The sequence below is a fragment of the Phacochoerus africanus genome, chromosome 9 (genome assembly GCF_016906955.1).
Source record: "Phacochoerus africanus isolate WHEZ1 chromosome 9, ROS_Pafr_v1, whole genome shotgun sequence".
In the NCBI taxonomy this organism is placed as follows: domain Eukaryota; kingdom Metazoa; phylum Chordata; class Mammalia; order Artiodactyla; family Suidae; genus Phacochoerus; species Phacochoerus africanus.
Genome location: NC_062552.1, coordinates 47,795,612 through 47,814,090, shown reverse-complemented (window position 1 = coordinate 47,814,090; position 18,479 = coordinate 47,795,612). Strand labels below are relative to the sequence as shown.

The window sequence follows — 18,479 nt, the reverse complement described above, 5'->3', positions numbered from 1 at the left end:
TATCTCCCTCTTCTTTCTACTATATCCTCCTTTCTGACATTCCCCTCTCCCTACAAGATTTTTCCACCTGCTATAAACTTTGCAGCCAATTTTATGAAATCCTCCATAAGCAGTGTTTATAAAAATCTGGGGCAGCCAAATAAATCTGCAATCACTGTGAGTGCATTTATGGATCAAATGAAATGAAATATTGTTGATTTATCAATATCTTTGTGGGCTAGAATGGAATCATGTTGTGCCTGGAAAGTTGTGGGAGGCTGTAACCTGTTGGACTCACCCCCTCCGGAGAGAGAGGGTTGCCACAATATAAAAGCATCGAACATGCACGTAAGGAATGGCATTGAGGAGCTGAGCAAAGAGGCAGCTGGACTTCAATTAGGTTGGTAGTGACCTCGGAATTGTTACACATTTTTTTCATGTCTCTTTCAAGAGGAAAATATTTTTAAATATGTTGTTTATGTGGGTACTGTGTCTTATTGTATCTTTTTGGTGTGCTCAGGAGACTGTTAACTATTGTTCATTGGTTCCTCAAGGACAAGTCTTTAGAGGAAAATAATCATCAAGACTTTAGAAAATGAGGACAGAGAATTTGATACTATAGGAAAACGAAGAGTGTTATCTGAAAAGAAAACCAACATGCCAGTGCCGGGAGGGATCTGTGAGCTCGTTCAGCATTGCTTTCTCTATCATAGATAGTGTGTTAGTGTGATTGATAGTGTGGTTCATACAATTACACTGGACTTAAATTGGCAGGGTCGTACATTTGGGGAACCCAAATGATGAGCAATGATGAGAAACTTTATCTGAGTGATGACGTGCCACTTGAACTGGTATCTACTATTCGGTAACCAGTCATCAATGCCTACGGGTCAGAATCTGCATGTCCACCTCCAGAGCTGGTATCACAGATGTGAGCTTGTTGTTCAGATGAGTTACTTTGGGACTGAGCACTAAGTAGCATGCTACTTTCCCTTCTTTTCCTTTCTCTTCTTCTCCCCCTCCTCCTCTTCCTCTCCATGTTCTCCTCCTCCACACTCAAGGTTTTGGGGACCAAACCCCAGGCAGTGTTTCCTACCAAGAAAAGACTCAAGGAGTTCCCGTCATGGCGCAGAGGAAATGAATCTGACTAGGAACCATGAGGTTTCGGGTTCAATCTCTGGCCTTGCTCAATGAGTTAAGGATCTGGCTTTGCCGTGAGCTGTGGTATAGGTGGCAGACAAGGCTTGGATCCTGTGTGGCTGTGGCTGTGGCTGTGGCTGTGGCTGGTAGCTGTAGCTCTGATTTGACCCCTAGCCTGGGAACCTTCACATGCTACAGGTGCAGCCCTAAAAAGCCAAAAAAAAAAAAAGAGAGAGAGAGAGAAAGAGAGGAGATTCAAAATTAAATTGCAAAGTGAATTTAAATGCATGGGGCTTTGAGGATAGATAGTAAATGCTTCTGGATTTATTTCTTAGGCAAATTCAAGAAAACAACGGCCTTCTTTTGGGCTGTCAGGTTCCCAGTCCAACAAAGAATTTGCAAATTGCTTCTATCTGCCAAGTTAAATATTCTCCTGCGCTACCCTGCCAAAGCCCGGTTCCAATTTTTTTTGCATAGTCATTATATTTGCACTACATGGGAGAGTTCTATTGTTTCTGATAGTTCTGTTTAAAGGACATGATGCTGGATTTTATCATCAGGCTTGTTTAATTTATGACCATGATCCCAGTTTATATTTAATTATTCTACACTGTTGTATTGCAAAATGGCAAGCCCTCTGATGGAAATACTTTTTAAAAAAAAAAGAAAAGAAAAAATGTGTGGGTCTTGGGCTATCTAACCATTCCATGTCACACGGAAGCTGTCCTGAACTTTGAACAGTGTCCTGTACTAAAGACCATGACGGGGTCTCTGCTTTCTGGGAGTTCATATCTTAGTGGGGGGCATGCAAACTGTAATCTCTGTGGGCTGTGAAAATTCAGTAATAAAATAGATATAATAGAAAGAAACTAGTCTGAATGTCAGCAGGCCTAGGATCTAATCCAGACTTTATCAGTAACTAGCTAGCTGGTCAATTGCAAGCTCTCTCTGAGGCGCTGTGTATTCCTCAACTCTTGGAGTAGAGCTAGCTGACTTCTAGCTCTGTAACTCAGGAAGTCTTCAGGGGAGAGGTAGATACATCAGGGGAACAGAGAATTCGTTTTTAGACAGCATGTGAAGTCACCAAGTAGGAGGCAACATAATGAGAGTCAGTGGTGCCCTGGAAGAAATGCCAAGTTACAAAGACTAAAACAAAGGCTTTTTTTTTTTTTTTTTGTCTTTTTGCTTTTTCTAGGGCCATTCCTGCGGCTCATGGAATTCCCAGGCTAGGGGTCTAATCAGAGCTGTAGCCACCAGCCCATACCAGAGCCACAACAAGGCGGAATCCAAGCCACATCTGCAACCTACACCACAGCTCACAGCAACACTGGATTCTTAATCCACTGAACGAGGCCAGGGATCGAACCCGCAACCTCATGGTTCTTAGTCGGACTCGTTAACCACTGAGCCACAACGGGAACTCCTAAAACAAAGGTCTTATTCTGAATTCTCAGAATCTCAGCAACCCTATGAAAAGTCACACTGGTGTTAAATCTTCCAGGGCAAGATAGAAGTCATAGGAAAAAATTAAAATGGGCGCATGGGAGGGAGTTCTCCTGTGGTGCAGCATGTTAAGGATCCAGCTTGGGTCACTGCTGTGGCACGGGTTCAGTCCTTGGCCCCAGGAACTTCTGCATGCCCTAAGAATGGCCAAAAACAAAAGGGGGGGGGGTGGTATGGGAGAGGATACTGAAATAGTAAGGAATATATGTGTGCATGTATCTTTTTGAATTATAGTTTTGTCCAGATGATAGGGATGGGATATAGGATAGTTACACGGGTAGTTGTAGGAGTCCCAATAGAGGACCATAGATAGAGAAGAAAATCTAGGGAAATTTGGAAGACCACTATAAGTTAGTAATTGCTTAAGACAGCCACTGAACAAAGCAGGTCTGCTTAACTATAAAACCGTAAATGAAAGCATGAGATGTGCCTCAGGTCATTAGGTGAAAGATAAAATGAGGCCTGCATTCAAGTTCAACAAGATAATGATCCTTAGGACCAAGGACAGGAACTTAAGGGAAAGGTGATGTTCCAAAGTAGGAGACCCTCGTTGTACGGAAACCTGAGATGATTCAACATAGTTTAGTGTCTGCTACCATCCTGCTGCTGATTTGAATAAGCGCCACGACAGTCCTAGTTTGACCTCGCAGGATCCAGTACTCTCTTACTGGCCATGAAGGAGGGGCTAGGCGTGTAAACCTGACGTCTACTCTAAGAAAGAAGAAGAGGTGGTCTTTTCCCACTTTCCACTTTCCTTGATTTATAAAAGCATAGCCCACCTAATCCTTGGGGCAGTGCTTCTTTGCCTGCCTGCTTGTATCTCACAAGTGTCCTATCTTAATAAGTCTATTTCTTGCCTATCCCTTTGTCTCTTGATGAATTCCTTCTGTGTTGAGACACAAAGAACGTGAACCTCAGCAAATCCAGACATGAGGTGAGTGATTCTAATTTAAAAAAAAAAAACATGGGTTCAAATCCCAATCTGGTTTCTGGCTGGGTTTGAAACTCAGCCCATGGCTTCAAGTTCCAATCTGGGTTCTGGCTAGGTTCAAGTCATAAGTGCTGTCAGTTTCACCCCGGAGTGGGACTGCTGGATCGTATGGTAGTTCTATTTTTAGTTTTCTGAGGAACTTCCGTACTGTTCTCCATTGCGGTTGTACCAATTTACATTCCCATCAACAGTGAAGGAGGATTTCCTTTTCTCCTCAGTACCTCTAGCATTTGTTTATTTACAGACTTATTAAAGATGGCCATTCTGACCCATGTGAGGTGGTACCGTTGTAAATCATCTATACTTTAATAAAACATTTTGGGAGTTCCTGTTGTGGTTCAGTGGTTAAGGAACCTGACTAGCATCCATGAGGACAAAGGTTCAATCCCTGGCCTCACTCAGTGGGTTAAGGTTCCGGCGTTGCTGTGAGCTGTGGTGTACCTCAAAGACAAAAATAAATAAATAAGTTTGTTAAAAATTTTTTTAAAAGGTTTTTTAAAAAGGAAATAGTAATGATGAACAAGCACTTTATGATATGCTGTGAAAAGGTGTTGGACAAACACAAAGAGCACCCTTTAATGTGGGGGTAGAGGGGTCAGACCTCAGAGAGATGGAAAAGTCACAGCTTGGATGTTGCTGCCCTTGAGGGGGGACCAACCCCAACCTTGGGGGATGGGCAGCACTCTTGCTTTCTCTGCTTGCAGCCCCTCCCCTTGATCTGATTTGCTTGGCTAAGAGAATGATTCTTGGCTTGGAACCAATTAAAGTGAAGTCACTTCTGTGCCCTTTGCACAATGGAGGTTGTTTACAAACCTATTCTTCTGATTAGATTTAAACCTGTTAAGGCAGGGACCATATCAGGCTGCTATCTTTTTTTTTTTTTGCTTTTTAGGGCCTCACTCATGGCATATGGAAGTTCTCAGGCCAGGAGTCAAATCAGAACAGGAGCTGCTGGCCTACACCACAGCTACAGCAATGCCGGATCCTTAACGTACTGAGTGAGGCCAGGGATTGAACCCTCGCCCTCATGGATACTAGTCTGAGTTCCCTTCCTGACTCAGCAGTAATGAACCTGACTAGTATCCCACATCCCTTCTGGGTGTGGTATTTATCTTTGAAGTAGGGATCAAAGAAGAGGAGGGGCTCAGAAATGATTGGTAGAAAGAAAGTGTAAGTTTCAATGTCAGTTTCAAAAGTTTTCTGCATAGGCCAGGAGGATTTTCTGGTTGTGACCTCTGGAGTTCACCATCAGTTATCCCAGTCTCTCAATGTGAGTAGGCAATGCTCAGCTGGAGAAGCTGTCAGCGAGTTGTTTCCAAATCTGCTGCTTTCTGGTACTATGCAAAGCAAGTTTGGTGTTCTTGGTGTATCATTTTCTTTCTACCTTAGAGGCCTTGTATGTTATAGGTTACTGGTTCAGTGCCTCATGTCCTTTTTGACCTATAACTATTGTGCAAGGTCATTTGTGCTAGAAATTCAACAACCACAAAAACTTACAAAAATTAAAAAGAAAAATTCAGACCTGGGGGCTGATAGCTAAAAAATGGGACTGGAATTTATTTATTTATTTATTTGCAATAAAAATAACTGCACATTAAGAAGCCCTCCCTGAGTTTAGGCAGTTGAATTCTTTCTTCCTAATGATTTCCATGCTTTCATACTCACATCACTGATTTAATTTGCCCAAGACCACCACTGAACTTGCCCAGCCATGACGGGGACAGGGACACTATGCTACCAGCATCCAGTGAATAGAAGTTCAGGATAGTACTAAGAAACATTCTCCATCTCATAGGATCACCTCCCACATTACGGAACTACCCAGCCCCAAATGTCACTAGTGCAGAGACACCTTCGAATAGAACAAAAACTGTTAGACTTCTTTGGGGTGGGTCCCCATCAGATATACTTCTTCCAGTTTACAACAACCCAGACCCATACAGTCACATATGGACATGTTACTGAGTCCAAGCTTGCACTGCTCACTCATCAATAAGCCAGTGAGTCAAGGGGCAAGGTGATGGGCCAAGGAATAGTGAGTTTATTGGGAAAGCCAGCAGACTGAGAAGATGGTGGACTAATGTCCCAGAGAACCATCTTACCTGAGTTAGAATTCAGGCTTCTTTTATACTAAAAGGAGAAGACATGTTGTTGCATGTTTTATAGGAAAAGGAGAAGTCTGGTTGTTACAAACTTCTTGGTACCAGCCAGATCTCCAAAGGGTTGTGATAATTCTTCTTGTTTGCAGCTGTCCATGTAGATCTGGTCACCATGTTCCTATAACTTTCCAAGAAGACAAATGTTATTCTCTGTTCTGCAAATTTTTATCTCTATAGGAAAGAAAAGCATTATGCCTTTAAAGGTCAGAGCCTTGAAAATAGCCTATCCTGTGTGTTTCAGGCTCTAGGCAACATTCTTTTACAAAACGTGCAGAGACAGCATGACTAAGCACAGGCAACAGAGCACAAGAGTTAGAGATAAAGGAATACATCCAATCTGGGGCCAGTGTTTATTCTTCTCTGTTACAGACACTCACACACAACATAAATGTAACAAAAATGAAAATTTTACCCACCAAATACTTACATGTGATATATCCTGATATTTAGTATTATACTGCAGTTGAAACATGCTTGTGTTGCTTTCACAATCCACTAATAGGCCACAAACCCATGGTTGGCAAACACTGGCATAGAAAATTTCCAAGACATTGTTATCAGATAAAAATGCATTTGAACAGGTTCACCACTTATTTTAGGCTAGTTGCTTAACCTCTAAAGACATCAAAATCCCCCACTATAACCTTAGAATAATGACAGAATCTACCTCACGGAATTTTTATGAAGATGAAATTAGGATAAGAATGAGAAAATTGTGGGAGTTCCTGTCGTGGCTCAGTGGTTAACGAATCCGACTAGGAACCGTGAGGTTGCGGGTTCGATCCCTGGCCTTGCTCAGTGGGTTGAGGATCCGGCGTTGCCGTGAGCTGTGGTTGTAGGTCACAGATGCGGCTCGGATCCCGCGTTGCTGTGGCTGTGGTGTAGGCCGGTGGCTACAGCTCCAATTCGACCCCTAGATCTGGGAACCTCTATATGCCTTGGGAACAGCCCTAGAAAAGGCAAAAAGGCAAATAAATAAATAAGAATGAGAAAATGCTCATTAAGTGGTAGACACTAAACTGTATGTTAATTCCTTTCTATATACTCTGAATATACTAACATCTCTTTTTCTAGACTGTAAAAGAAAATTCACTCAGCAGTGAGAAAATATGCAATTCCAATAGAAAAAAATGGAATGACCTTCCTCTTCTATGGAGAGAATTTAGAAGGGTTGGGGGAGAGTCAGGACAGGATTCAGCCCAAGCGCAGTATGACAGCCAATGAGCAGAAGACTCTGCTCCCAGCAACTCCATAACTAGTTTCCTGATTTCAAAGCCCCTCACAGACCCTGGGTGGCAGTTGTGTAGGACCCAGGCCACTCTCTTTATGTCCTCAGAGTGAGGACTGATGACAACCTGAGACTCGATGATGCGTGAGAATTTGGGCCAAAGAAGACCCACATGGGACACCTTCAATCTCACCCTGAAGGAGGCAGATACTCCTACTTTTGGAATGTAGGTTACATAATGCTGTTGGCTTCTGTGGTCTGATTCATCCAGGCTCATAGAAACCAAGAAACTGCTATCATGGCGGGGAAGCCCAAGCTTCACTACTTCGATGGACGAGGCAGGGCAGAGGTTATCCGGTGGCTTCTGGCTTCAGCTGGAGTGGAGGTAGGTCCTGAGATAAGTCCTCTTGACTTGGATCTAAATTGACTATCAAAGCACTTTTGTCACATAAGCTAGATTTCCACACCTAAGGGACCTGGGAATGAATGGTTCTGCAGTAAATAAAAATAACTGCGCATTAAGAAAGAAATGGACTGATTTGACCAAATAAACATTTAAATAATCCTGCCCATAGAAGAGCACATAAACAGTTTTTTCAATTTTTTTTTTTTAATTTTAAAGGAAACAGGAGTTTCCTGGTGGCTCACCAGGTTAAAGATCTGGTATTGTCACTGCTGTGGCTCAAGTTGCTGTTCAATCTCTAGCCCAGAAACTTCCACATGCTTTGGGTGTGACCAAAAAATTTAAAAAAAAATTTTTAGAGCTATTTTTTTGGCTGCACCAGCTACCCAAGCCACTGCAGTGACAACGCTGGATCCTTAATCTGCTGTGCCACAAGGAAACTCCTACAAAAAAATTTTTTAAAGGAAACAAAAGAAACGTCAATCAAATAGCAGGGATGTTATTTAGATTTGATTTTGACAAACTGTAAATATTATTTATGACATATAAAAAAGCAGAAACTTGATGGGGATTGAATATCAAATATTGAATTATTAATTTTTAGGTGTGATGTTAGGTTTATGTTGTGGTTATGTTAAAGTAGTTCTTATGTTATAGAAATGTGCATGAAGTATATAAGGATGAAATAATATCATGTCTAGAATCTATGTCTATCTTTACAAGAAAGGGAAGATGAGTAGGCATATAGATGACACAAGATTGGCTTGAGTTGATAATTGTTGAAGGTAGATGAAGGGTGTGAGAATCACTGTACTTTTACTTTTTTTTTTGTCTTTTTGCCTTTTCGAGGGCCGCTTCCTGTGGCACATGGAGGTTCCCAGGCTAGGGGTCGAATTGGAGCTGTAGCCACCGGCCTACACCAGAGCCACATCAACACAGGATCTGAGCCGCATCTGCAACCTACACCACAGTTCATGGCAACGCCAGATCCTTAACCCACTGAGCAAGGCCAGGGATCGAACCCGCAACCTCACGGTTCCTAGTAGGGTTTGTTAACCACTGCGCCACGATGGGAACTCCACTGTACTTTTACTTTTATAAAAGGCTAGAAATGTCCACAATAAAAGGATAAATATATATTATTAGAAAACAAGTGTAGTTTAAAAATAGATATAATCACAAACATGGGGATGAGACAAATGTAACAAACTACCTGTTAAAAGTTTACTCTATCCAAGGAACAATGATTTTCTTGGGCACCTTTAAGTGTCAGGTCTTAGAGATTCACTGATGTACAGGACAGAAACAGTCCCTGCCCTCAGACAGCTTACACTCTGGTGAGGAGGCAGACCACTAAATATGTGATTCAAAGGAAGGGTAGGAGCAAATGGAGACCAGCTAAGTATTTCACAGTGCCACATTCCCAGCAGCAAACGGGTAGATTTCTGTGGGGCTCTGCTGAGTGCTACATCTAGAGGTGTCACTGAGGAAAGTACTTCTCAGGCCAGATTAGAAGGCCCAGCAACTCTGTGAGGGTCTCTGGGGAAGGGGTCATGGACGGTCTCCAGAGATGTGGTCCCTCAGAGGAGAACAGTAAAGGAGCATGTCATGTAACGTGGTGTCCTGTGGGGGGACCCACTGGTGTGCTTCCTTAGACTCCTAACAGCATGTTTATTTAAGCCTCAGGATTACACTTCCTAAGTCGCTTCATGTGTACATTGGACATTAGCCTGGTCCTTTCTTGAGTTCACGGAGAAACAAGTACACAGAACGTCAAATTGTGCCATCCAGGCTGTTTTCCTTCCATAAATCAACAACCACCAGTTTTTGCTGTGGTCCAGCTCGGAGGTTCAAGGATGTGTCCAGAGCCCCTGGGCAGGAGGAGCTCAGCACAGGAGGCTGAAGCAGGGCAGGTGCTGAGAGCATCCAGGCTCCTCCCCCAGGCCAGCCTGACTGAGGTGGGGTTGGGGGGCAGGCTGGCCAGAGGCCCTTGGTCAGGATTCTGGCTGCTCTGGGCCCCGAGGCTGAGCCTCACAACCCAACCATCTCTGCCAGCCTCACCAGCAACATCCCACCAGCCACCCTTATGTTGTCTTGACCTGGGCGCTTTATAAACTGTTGTTCACCAACCTAATTATCTGCATAGTTTCACCCTATGGGATCATGTAGATTCACAATGAACTGTTCCACGGTATCTTAGTAGAAACCCCCAATTCCTAAAACTCTGCACCATCAAAACCACTTTTTCAAATATAAACTGAATGGAAAGAGGTAATATGCAAAAGAATCCCCTAGTGGCAGCATTTGGGGATCACTGGCATCATGGATCCCCCATGCTGGAGGACACCCAACACCCTATGCTGATCTCAGAGGGAGGCAAAGATTTTCTGGAGATGTTAAAGCTTCAGAACTAGAGGAACTTCCCAGCCCCTTCCCTCCAATGACATCCCCCTCCCTAATCACCACCTTACGATTGACAGAGGGAGAGACAGGGCAGAGGTGAGTTGAACCGGAAAAATGAGCAATTATGTGCTGTAACCCATGCTTTATCTTGGTGGCTCTAGTGTAAATTTCCAGATGGCCATGATCACTGTCCTCTGAGCACCCTAATAAACTCTGAAATCTTACTTTCTCCATAGTCTGTACCAGACAGGGGCCATTCAAGTTCAGGAATGCTGCGGAATGCAGTGACAAGAACTTATCGACTGTTTCTGTTTTCCAGTTCGAAGAGAAATTTGTAGATACTCCAGAAGATTTGGAAAAGTTAAGAAATGGTAAGACCACACAACTAAATTCCTCTGATGAGCATATTGTAAGAGTCACATGTTCAGGTCTGAACACCAGCCATGCCTTGTCTATGCGTAGCGGGAGTGGAGTTAGTGGAGAGGAAAGGGAGAAACGTGGTAACAGGTGGGGGGTGGGGATCCTTGATGAGGTCTCGTAACTTAGGACTAGGAAGGGCTGGAACTCTTGAGTATTTGCTAAAGGAACTGGCCCTGGTGCCCTGTGGATGCCCTCTCTTTGCTCTCTCTGCCTTTCTGCACATGAGTCACTGTACGAGTCAGGTTGCCACATGGCCCTCACATCCAAGGACACAAAAACACATGCATTAGAGAAAAGAGGGGGGAAACAGTCCCAGCAGTTGCCAGGAGCCCTTTTCTCTTAGAGGGCTGGACAAAGAAACATCGTAGAAATATTGTAGAGCTGGTGAGCAGGAAAAGGGACTCCCACATGGAAATCTCTCTCAAAATCTGCCTTACCTGGTGTGAGACTTACTTTGGAACTTCCCATTTGGAATGGCAACCAGTTGGCAGCCCTACTGTAGGCTCTTCCAACTTATTTCTAAAATATCCATGAATACAGGCCAACACAAAATACAAGGGATCTCCCATGTCTCTGAGTGGGAAATAAAAAGATAAATTAAATACTAGGTTGAGAAGTAAAATGCTGATTGGTAGGGAAAAAAGGACCGCAGGAAGCTAAAAACAAAATGCCATCCTGCTTAAAGGCACCAGGTCATGTTAGTGTTTCCTTTTATATCTTCAGTCATTTCAATAAACCTTTAGACTGATCAAACATTTCACTCTGCTTATTTTCTTCTTTCAAAAGATGGGAGTTTGATGTTCCAGCAAGTGCCAATGATTGAAATTGATGGCATGAAGTTGGTCCAGACCAGAGCCATTCTCAACTATATCGCTACCAAATATGATCTCTGTGGGAAAGACATAAAAGAGAGAGCTGCGTACGGTATTTTTTCTGTTCTTTCATCAGTGATTAATAGGAAAAGCCTAGGTCCTTCCCTGAGTGAGCAGGATATGCTCACGAGGATTGTGACAATAGCAATACAGGCCTTGATGGGCAGGACCGAGGTCCAGTGCTAGAGACCTGTGAGTGTTACTAAATACAAGTTCATGTGCCTGATGCACAGTGAGGCCAAACAAACCAAAACATTGGCATTTGGGGCAGAGAAAGGTTTATTGCAGAACCATGCAAAGAGAGGAGTGGCTTGTGCCCCCAAACCTCGAACTCCTCAGAAGGGTTTCAGCAAAGCAGGTTTAAAGGCTAGGGTGAGGGAGGGATGTGGTTAATTGTTGTCGACTTCCTGGTGTACGAATCCTTTTTCTTGCAGCTGTCCATGTACATGAGGTCAGGATGTTCCTGTAAACCTCCAACAGGACAAGTGTTACTCTCGGTTCTACAACGTTCTATCTCTATATGAAAGGAAAAGCGTTATATCTTTAAGGTTAGAGCCTTGATAATGGACAGTCCTGTCCATTTCGGGCTATAGGCAATATTCTTTTACAAAAGGTGCAGAGCCAGCATGACTAACTAAGCACAGGCAACACAGCACAAAGGTTAAAGTGAAAGAAACAGCTAACATGGACTCAGATTTGTCCTTCCTTATTACGTGAGGACGAGGGAAGAGTAAACTTGGAGTGGAATCAAGTGCTTGTGTAAGAGGATGTGGTCCATGGATGTAGCACAGTGACAAGATTTCCAAACACTGATTTAACTATGAAGCTGGGAGGATGGTGGAACCATGACTCTGGGGGCTCAGGCCCTTTTGAGCTAGACTCCTGTCAACAGCAGGAGACATGGGACAAAGCATCTGCATGTCTAGAGGATAAGCCCTGAGAAGGAAGGTTCTAAAGGAGTTGATTCTTAAGTTGCAGAAATTTTAGAATGATAAGCGGGGACCTAATTGTCAGCCCTGTATATGGACTGGCCCCTTGACAGGATGAACAAAGGCTGGTCCTCAATATGCCAATGTCATCGGGAACATTTTAACTTAAGTCTGAAGCAGCCAGATTTATTCGGTGCAAGCACATCAGGGGGAAAATCCTCTCAATCTGCTGTGATGAGACCACCTGATCGAAATTAAAATCATGTAAGGAACTGTTGACAATCACTCCAAAAGTTAAACAGAGAATTACTGTATGACTGAGCAATACCACTTCTAGGCCCATACCCAAGAGAATTAAAAATACACCCACACTAAGACTTGCACACGTGAGTTCATGGCAGTGTTATTCATAATATTCAAAAAATTGAAACAAATAAGATGTACAACTGAGGAATGGATAGACAAAGGGTGATAGATCCATACCAGGGAGAGTTTTCAGTTATGAAGGGGAGTAAAACATTGATGCATGAGACAATGTGGGTGGACTTTGAAAAATACAAATGAAAGAAACCAGACACAAAAGGCCACATATTGTGTGACTCGAAATGTATGTAATGCCCAGCTGTTCAGAGAGTAGAAACAGAAAGGAGTTGAGTGGTTGCCTGGGGCTGGAGTGGGGAGGAAATGGGAAGTGACTGTCAAGGGTACTGGATGTCCTTTTGGGTGATAAAAATGCTCTGGAATTAGAATGTGGTGATGGTGTCAGCATGTACTATAAACTACCCAACAGGCCCTTTAAGGATGAAAATTATGCTGTGTGAATATATTTCAATACAGTTTTTACCTAAAAAATATTCTTATAGGAAGCTCTGTTTGAAACAAAACCAAAACATCACTAGAATATGCACTATTGAAACTGTATGAGAATTGCACTATTTCAAGGGATATTTTGGGTGGAGTTTTGGGAAATAGAAATCAGGGCAGCATCTGTCCATGGAGAGGGCAGTACACTTATGTTCTATGGGAAATAACAGGAGGAAGCACTGGTATCAGGCATCGAAATGGCCCGGTGGTGTCACAGAATGGGAGAGAGGGAGGGACAGGCCTGGGACCATGGCACCAGGACTCTCTCTGCACATGACTGAGGTAGTACTAATGCATTACACTAGGTGGGCAGAGAACACAATGAGGCAGAGATGGCAAACCTTACGTGGGGTCTCAGTGGTTACCTGCATCCGCCCATTTCTCATGCCTGTGACTCTGGACAGGTCACCAATATGCTCAGTCCCTATATTTGCTCGTGTGTGTAACAAACATATTAGATAACATATCTACCTTGAGAGCTTGTTTCAGAATGAAATGTTAAAATTAATAAAAACCATAGCTGAATGACTGGCACATCAGCAATGCATCTAATGGAGGTGAATTACTTTATCACCTCATGATGCGGTGCCCAATTCTCATCCACTCTTAAACTTTAAAATCTAAGGCAGGAGACATTTGACAGTCTGGTCATTTTGCCTTTCAGAGTTGATATGTACACAGAAGGTATAGCAGATATGGGTGAAATGATCATGCTTTTGCCAGTATGCCCACCTGATGAAAAAGATGCTAAGATGGCCTTGATCAAAGAAAGAGTAAGAAACCGTTATCTTCCTGCATTTGAAAAAGTAAGTGGACTGTTCAGTGTTTTGGGCACTGAGATGAGGAATGCCTGGCATTCCTGGGGCATCAACCTTCACCTCTGTGAGCCTTCCGGAATACTCATGTCCCACCCTGGGTCTCAGGACATTTTATAAAAATCAACTATGAGGAAGATTTATACCAGTTTTACCCACTTGATCAAATAGATGTCAAGATGTCCCGGATCAAAGAGAGTACAACAAATTGTTATCAATGTGCATTTGAAAAGTAAGTAGACTGTTCAGCATTTTTGACACTGAGATTAGAGGACAAAGAAAAATAGTGCCTGGCATTCTGGGGCATTGACCTTGACCTCTATGAGCCTTCCTGAATACTCATGCACCACCCTACATCTCAGGGCATTTTATAAAAATCAACTATGAGGAAGTGTTGAGGGTACCAATTTTACCCAAGTAATAATTTTTGAGCAAAATTTCAGTTTACTGGGGCCCAGTCTATAATTCTGCATTGAATGGAATGTCATGGCTACACTTAGAGCTTGCAATGCGGAAGCTCTGAGAGCCACCTGGAGCCTGGAGAAGAGGTATCTGGCACAACACAGCGCAAGGGCTTTTCATCCAAGAGGAGCACATGAATGCAACACATCAGAAAATATTCTGGTACCGTGTATAGGGAGACATGAGACTGGGTGCCTGTCAGGAGAATGTGGTAGCATTTCAGGGATGGATAAGGTGTATTCCAAGTAGAGATGGGGGCAGGGGGTGGAGAGGAAGAGATAGATGAAAAGCTGTTCAGGAAAAAATAATCCACAAATTTGGGGGATATGGCCCTCAGACTTTTGAGGACAGTCATACAAAAACAAAGATCCATCATTGTACATAATATATACCTTAGTTAATGTATCCCTCGAAGGCAAGAGGAGACTATTTCAAGATCAAAACTACCTGAAATCATGCTAAACACAATTCAGGAACTGAAAAAAAGATGGTAAGACACACAGGAGGCTCACATATAAACAAAAAGATTAACACCAACACCCTCATCTTTACGAAACATAGGATCCCTCTTTCATTCATTCAGCAAATGTTAATTCATGGCTTGCAGATGCAGGCATAGTCAAGGAGGGAAGATTTTCACGGTAATCAGAAAACACACCTTCCTAGCCCTTGTGGTGCTGAGTGTTCAGGGTACATTCACATGATGACAAGCTCTTCAGTCCCTGCAGTTTGAGTACATCTGTACTTTAAAAACAAAAAGCTCACGATAACATAAATAGAAAGTGTATGTTACAAAATCTATTTTGATGTATTTATAGTCTTTCCCAAATAATTATCCGTCCTTCTATATGTATGGGATCTGAAAACATACTTTCCAAAATGTTATTAATTTTAGTTGATAGTGCTATATGTGGCTTGCTCTCTTTGTACTTTATGATTTCCATATCGCTGGAATATTTTAATAAATATTAGGTATTTTCCCAATATTTTCTTGTGAAAAAATTCATATACGCAGGAAAGTTTAATGACACAGATAATGAACACATTTGAACCTACCACGTGCATACAAAAATTAAGCTTTGGTTTGCTTTAACATGTGTCTCTATCTCTCCAGCCCGCATCTGTCAATCAAACATAGTATTTTTGGCTATATTTCAAAGTGAGATCAGTCATCAGTGCAGTTTGCTACCAGACATTACAGCATGCAGATCATAATGCAGTGCAAGTTAAGAGTCAGGGAGATGGGGGTTCGAGTTGACCCTGGTTTATTTTGGATCCCAGAGAGATAGACCAGAAAATAAGGAAGCAGACTAAGGGAGAGAAGAAATGTAGACTCAGCAGGAGTGTACTCAGGGTTGTAGGAGATTGTCAAGAAGTTGAAGTCACTGCCCAAGGGAGGGAGACAGAATCTGAGACAAACAGAGATGAAGGGCCAGGTCATGAAGCTCGGGGCTGCACACTCCAGGGTGTGGGGACAACAGAACCCAGTGCAGAGGGGGCTGAGCCCTGGACCCAGAGGAAGAAGCAAGGAAGGCGGCCACAGGGAGCCAGGGGGCAGAAGGAAATGGTGGCCTGGCTCCCCTGAGGACTGAGGAGGGGACAGCAGGAACCCCCCAGGACCCTGTCAAGGAGTCGGGGGAGAGCAGAAGGTGTGAGGGTCCACGCCTGCCCAGTGAGGGCAGAGGGGACCTGGGCTGGGGGGCGGTGGGGCAGGAGCAGCACCCAGCCTGTGCTCCCGGACCTGTGCTCCTGGGCTGACCCCTCCCTCCGCCAGGTGTTGAAGAGCCATGGACAAGACTACCTTGTGGGCAACAAGCTGAGCAGGGCTGACATCCAGCTGGTTGAACTTCTCTACTACGTGGAAGAGCTGGACCCCAGCCTGCTGGCCACCTTCCCTCTGCTGAAGGTGAGCTCTGTCAGCCTGGGGCTGGCCCCCACCTCCCCCCCCTGGGATCTGCTGTCTGGACTCTGGGGCTCCCATGGCAGGGTCCCCATCACTGTGCAGGCCTCCTGCCCCCAGGTCTCCAACCTCAGCTCTGAGGCCCTGGTCTGGGGCCTGGAAAGATCTGGCCACACCCAGGACATTGGGGGTCGAGGCTGCCCTCGGGAGGGGGACTCACCTCTTCCAAGCGGAGAGGCCAGGGCTGGGGGGCCCCTGGCCCCTGGTCCGTGACACTCTCTGTCCTCATTCCTCTTTGCTGCCCTTTAGCCCAGGGGCGCCCTCCTCTTTCCCACCTGCGTCTGTCTGAGCGTCTCCCGCCATCCAGTTCCTCCCTCAGCTCCTGTTCCTTGTCTCCCACGCTGGCTTCTCTCTCCCCGTCTCCCTCTCTCTGAGCACACAGTGGTTTGGACAGGCCTGTGCTTCACCTTTTTTTTTTTTCTTTTTTCTGATTTCTGTCATGAGTTCCAGCCCAATTAATTGCCCTCTCTCTTCTGTCTTGAGATCTGGGGGCCGTTCCCGGTTGACGTCTGGGACCCAGGACTCTTCCTGGTCCTGCACGAGACAGTGACTCTGCAGGGTCTCTGTGTGGGAGGAAGTTGGCGAGACATGAGCTGAATGCAGTGTGACCCTAGACGTCTCTGGGGGAAAACACTACAGCGCTGTCACCCTCGTGTCTCCGTGGGTGTCTGTGTCCAGCCTCCTCCTGGTGCTGAGGGAGGGGCCTCGGCTGGTCCTGGTCTGGGGGGGGGGTCTCCGTGTCCCTGGCTTGTGCCAGTGACAGGCTGGTCCTGGGCTGCACTGTGAGCTGTGCTCTTGTGCATTGCAGGCCCTGAAAACCAGAGTCAGCAACCTCCCCACGGTGAAGAAGTTTCTGCAGCCTGGCAGCCAGAGGAAGCCTCCCGTGGATGAGGAAAGTTTAGAAAAAGCAAGGAGGATTTTCAAGTTTAAATAAAGCAGGCAGAGCCACTCTGGTTTACACAGGACCCATCTTCTGAAATTTTCTGACAATGAAGTGTTTTACCTAAATGTTGATCCTGGGTGTTGTGGGACCAAGAAACTATTTTGAAGTTTTCATGGTCATTGAATAGTAAAACTCCTAGGAGCAGATTTAGTTACAATTTACTCCTCTTCATTGGAATCAAACTTTTAGAAAATCAGATTTTCCATCTCCTTCTAGCCTGTCTCTCTTTTTGGAATTAAAAATTAAGTAATAAATGGAAATGTTGATTATATAGGCCTCATGATCTTTTCTGGGAATTATCACATAACACCTGTCATAAGCCTGTCAAAGAATTAGGTGTAGAAATTCAAATCTGACAATTGTAGCTTCTGCCTTTCTGCTGTCAATGAAAATAATCAATAAACAATCAGAAGTACAAATAGAAAAGAATTTTACTTGAGCCAAACTGAGGACTAGCCCAGAAGTCTGCTTACCAGATTACTCAGAGGAGCTCTCCCAGAAAAGTATGTTTTCCAGTAGTTTTATATCTTGTCAGCATAAAGAACAAGTCAGGGATTCATTTCCTTAAGGTAAAACACATACACACACACACACACACACACACACACACACACACACACACACAGATCAGCACGTACACAGTGAGTCTTCTCACAGGAAGACCAGAATTGGTGACCTAGGAAAAGAGGCATTTCATCTTTTTTTTTTTGCTTTTTAGGGCCTCACCCTTGGCATATGGAGGTTCCCAGGCTAAGTGTCGAATTGGAGCTTCGGCTGCTGGCCTACACCACAGCCACAGCAACACGGGTTTGGAGCCGCATCTGTGACCTACACCACAGCTCACTGCAACATCGGATTCTTTACCCACTGAGCGAGGCCAGGGATCGAACCAGCAGCCTCAAGTTAACTAGTTGGATTCCTTTCTGCTGAGCCACTAGGGGAATTCCTTAATCTTTATTTTTAACATGGAAATTCTTGACTTCTGGTCAATGTGCCCTTCTCTGGAATAATTAAAGAAGATGAACAAAGTATGTTTCATAGGGTGAAACAGGGTATATTAATTAGCATAAAATTAGAGTTAACTCTTCTACAAGCCAGAATGACTTCCCAATATCTGAATAGGTGAAAATTTCTTTTATCACTGGGCCATGGCAGAAAGATACTTTCTTTATCTCTTTAAGATCCATTTTTCTTCTAAAATAAAAGTGTTTTTCCTTATGCATTTTTGAACAGCTGCTATGCCTACTGTGGGCTCTCTGCTGTTGTAGGAGGTGGGAAATAAGGAGAATCCAACAGACCCAGCTGTGCGCTCAGGCGACCATGTCGTGGCCACCAGGTCGTCAGGGCAGAGCTGCCACACATGCTCCGTGGGGGCCTCACCTACAGGTCACCCCAGGCCCCAGACCTG

The 18,479-nt window shown here is 44.2% G+C and overlaps 1 protein-coding gene across 1 annotated transcript; it reads left to right on the top strand.

Annotated features, from left to right (window-relative positions):
• Positions 1-298: 298 nt before the first annotated feature.
• On the top strand, positions 299-17,340 carry LOC125136257 (glutathione S-transferase A1-like). Its single transcript, XM_047796956.1, has 7 exons — positions 299-379; positions 7,272-7,385; positions 10,126-10,177; positions 11,013-11,145; positions 13,556-13,697; positions 15,943-16,074; positions 16,937-17,340. Exons 2-7 carry the CDS (start codon positions 7,299-7,301, stop codon positions 17,060-17,062), a joined length of 672 nt encoding a protein of 223 aa, XP_047652912.1. The 5' UTR covers positions 299-379; positions 7,272-7,298; the 3' UTR covers positions 17,063-17,340.
• The last annotated feature ends 1,139 nt before the right edge of the window (positions 17,341-18,479 follow it).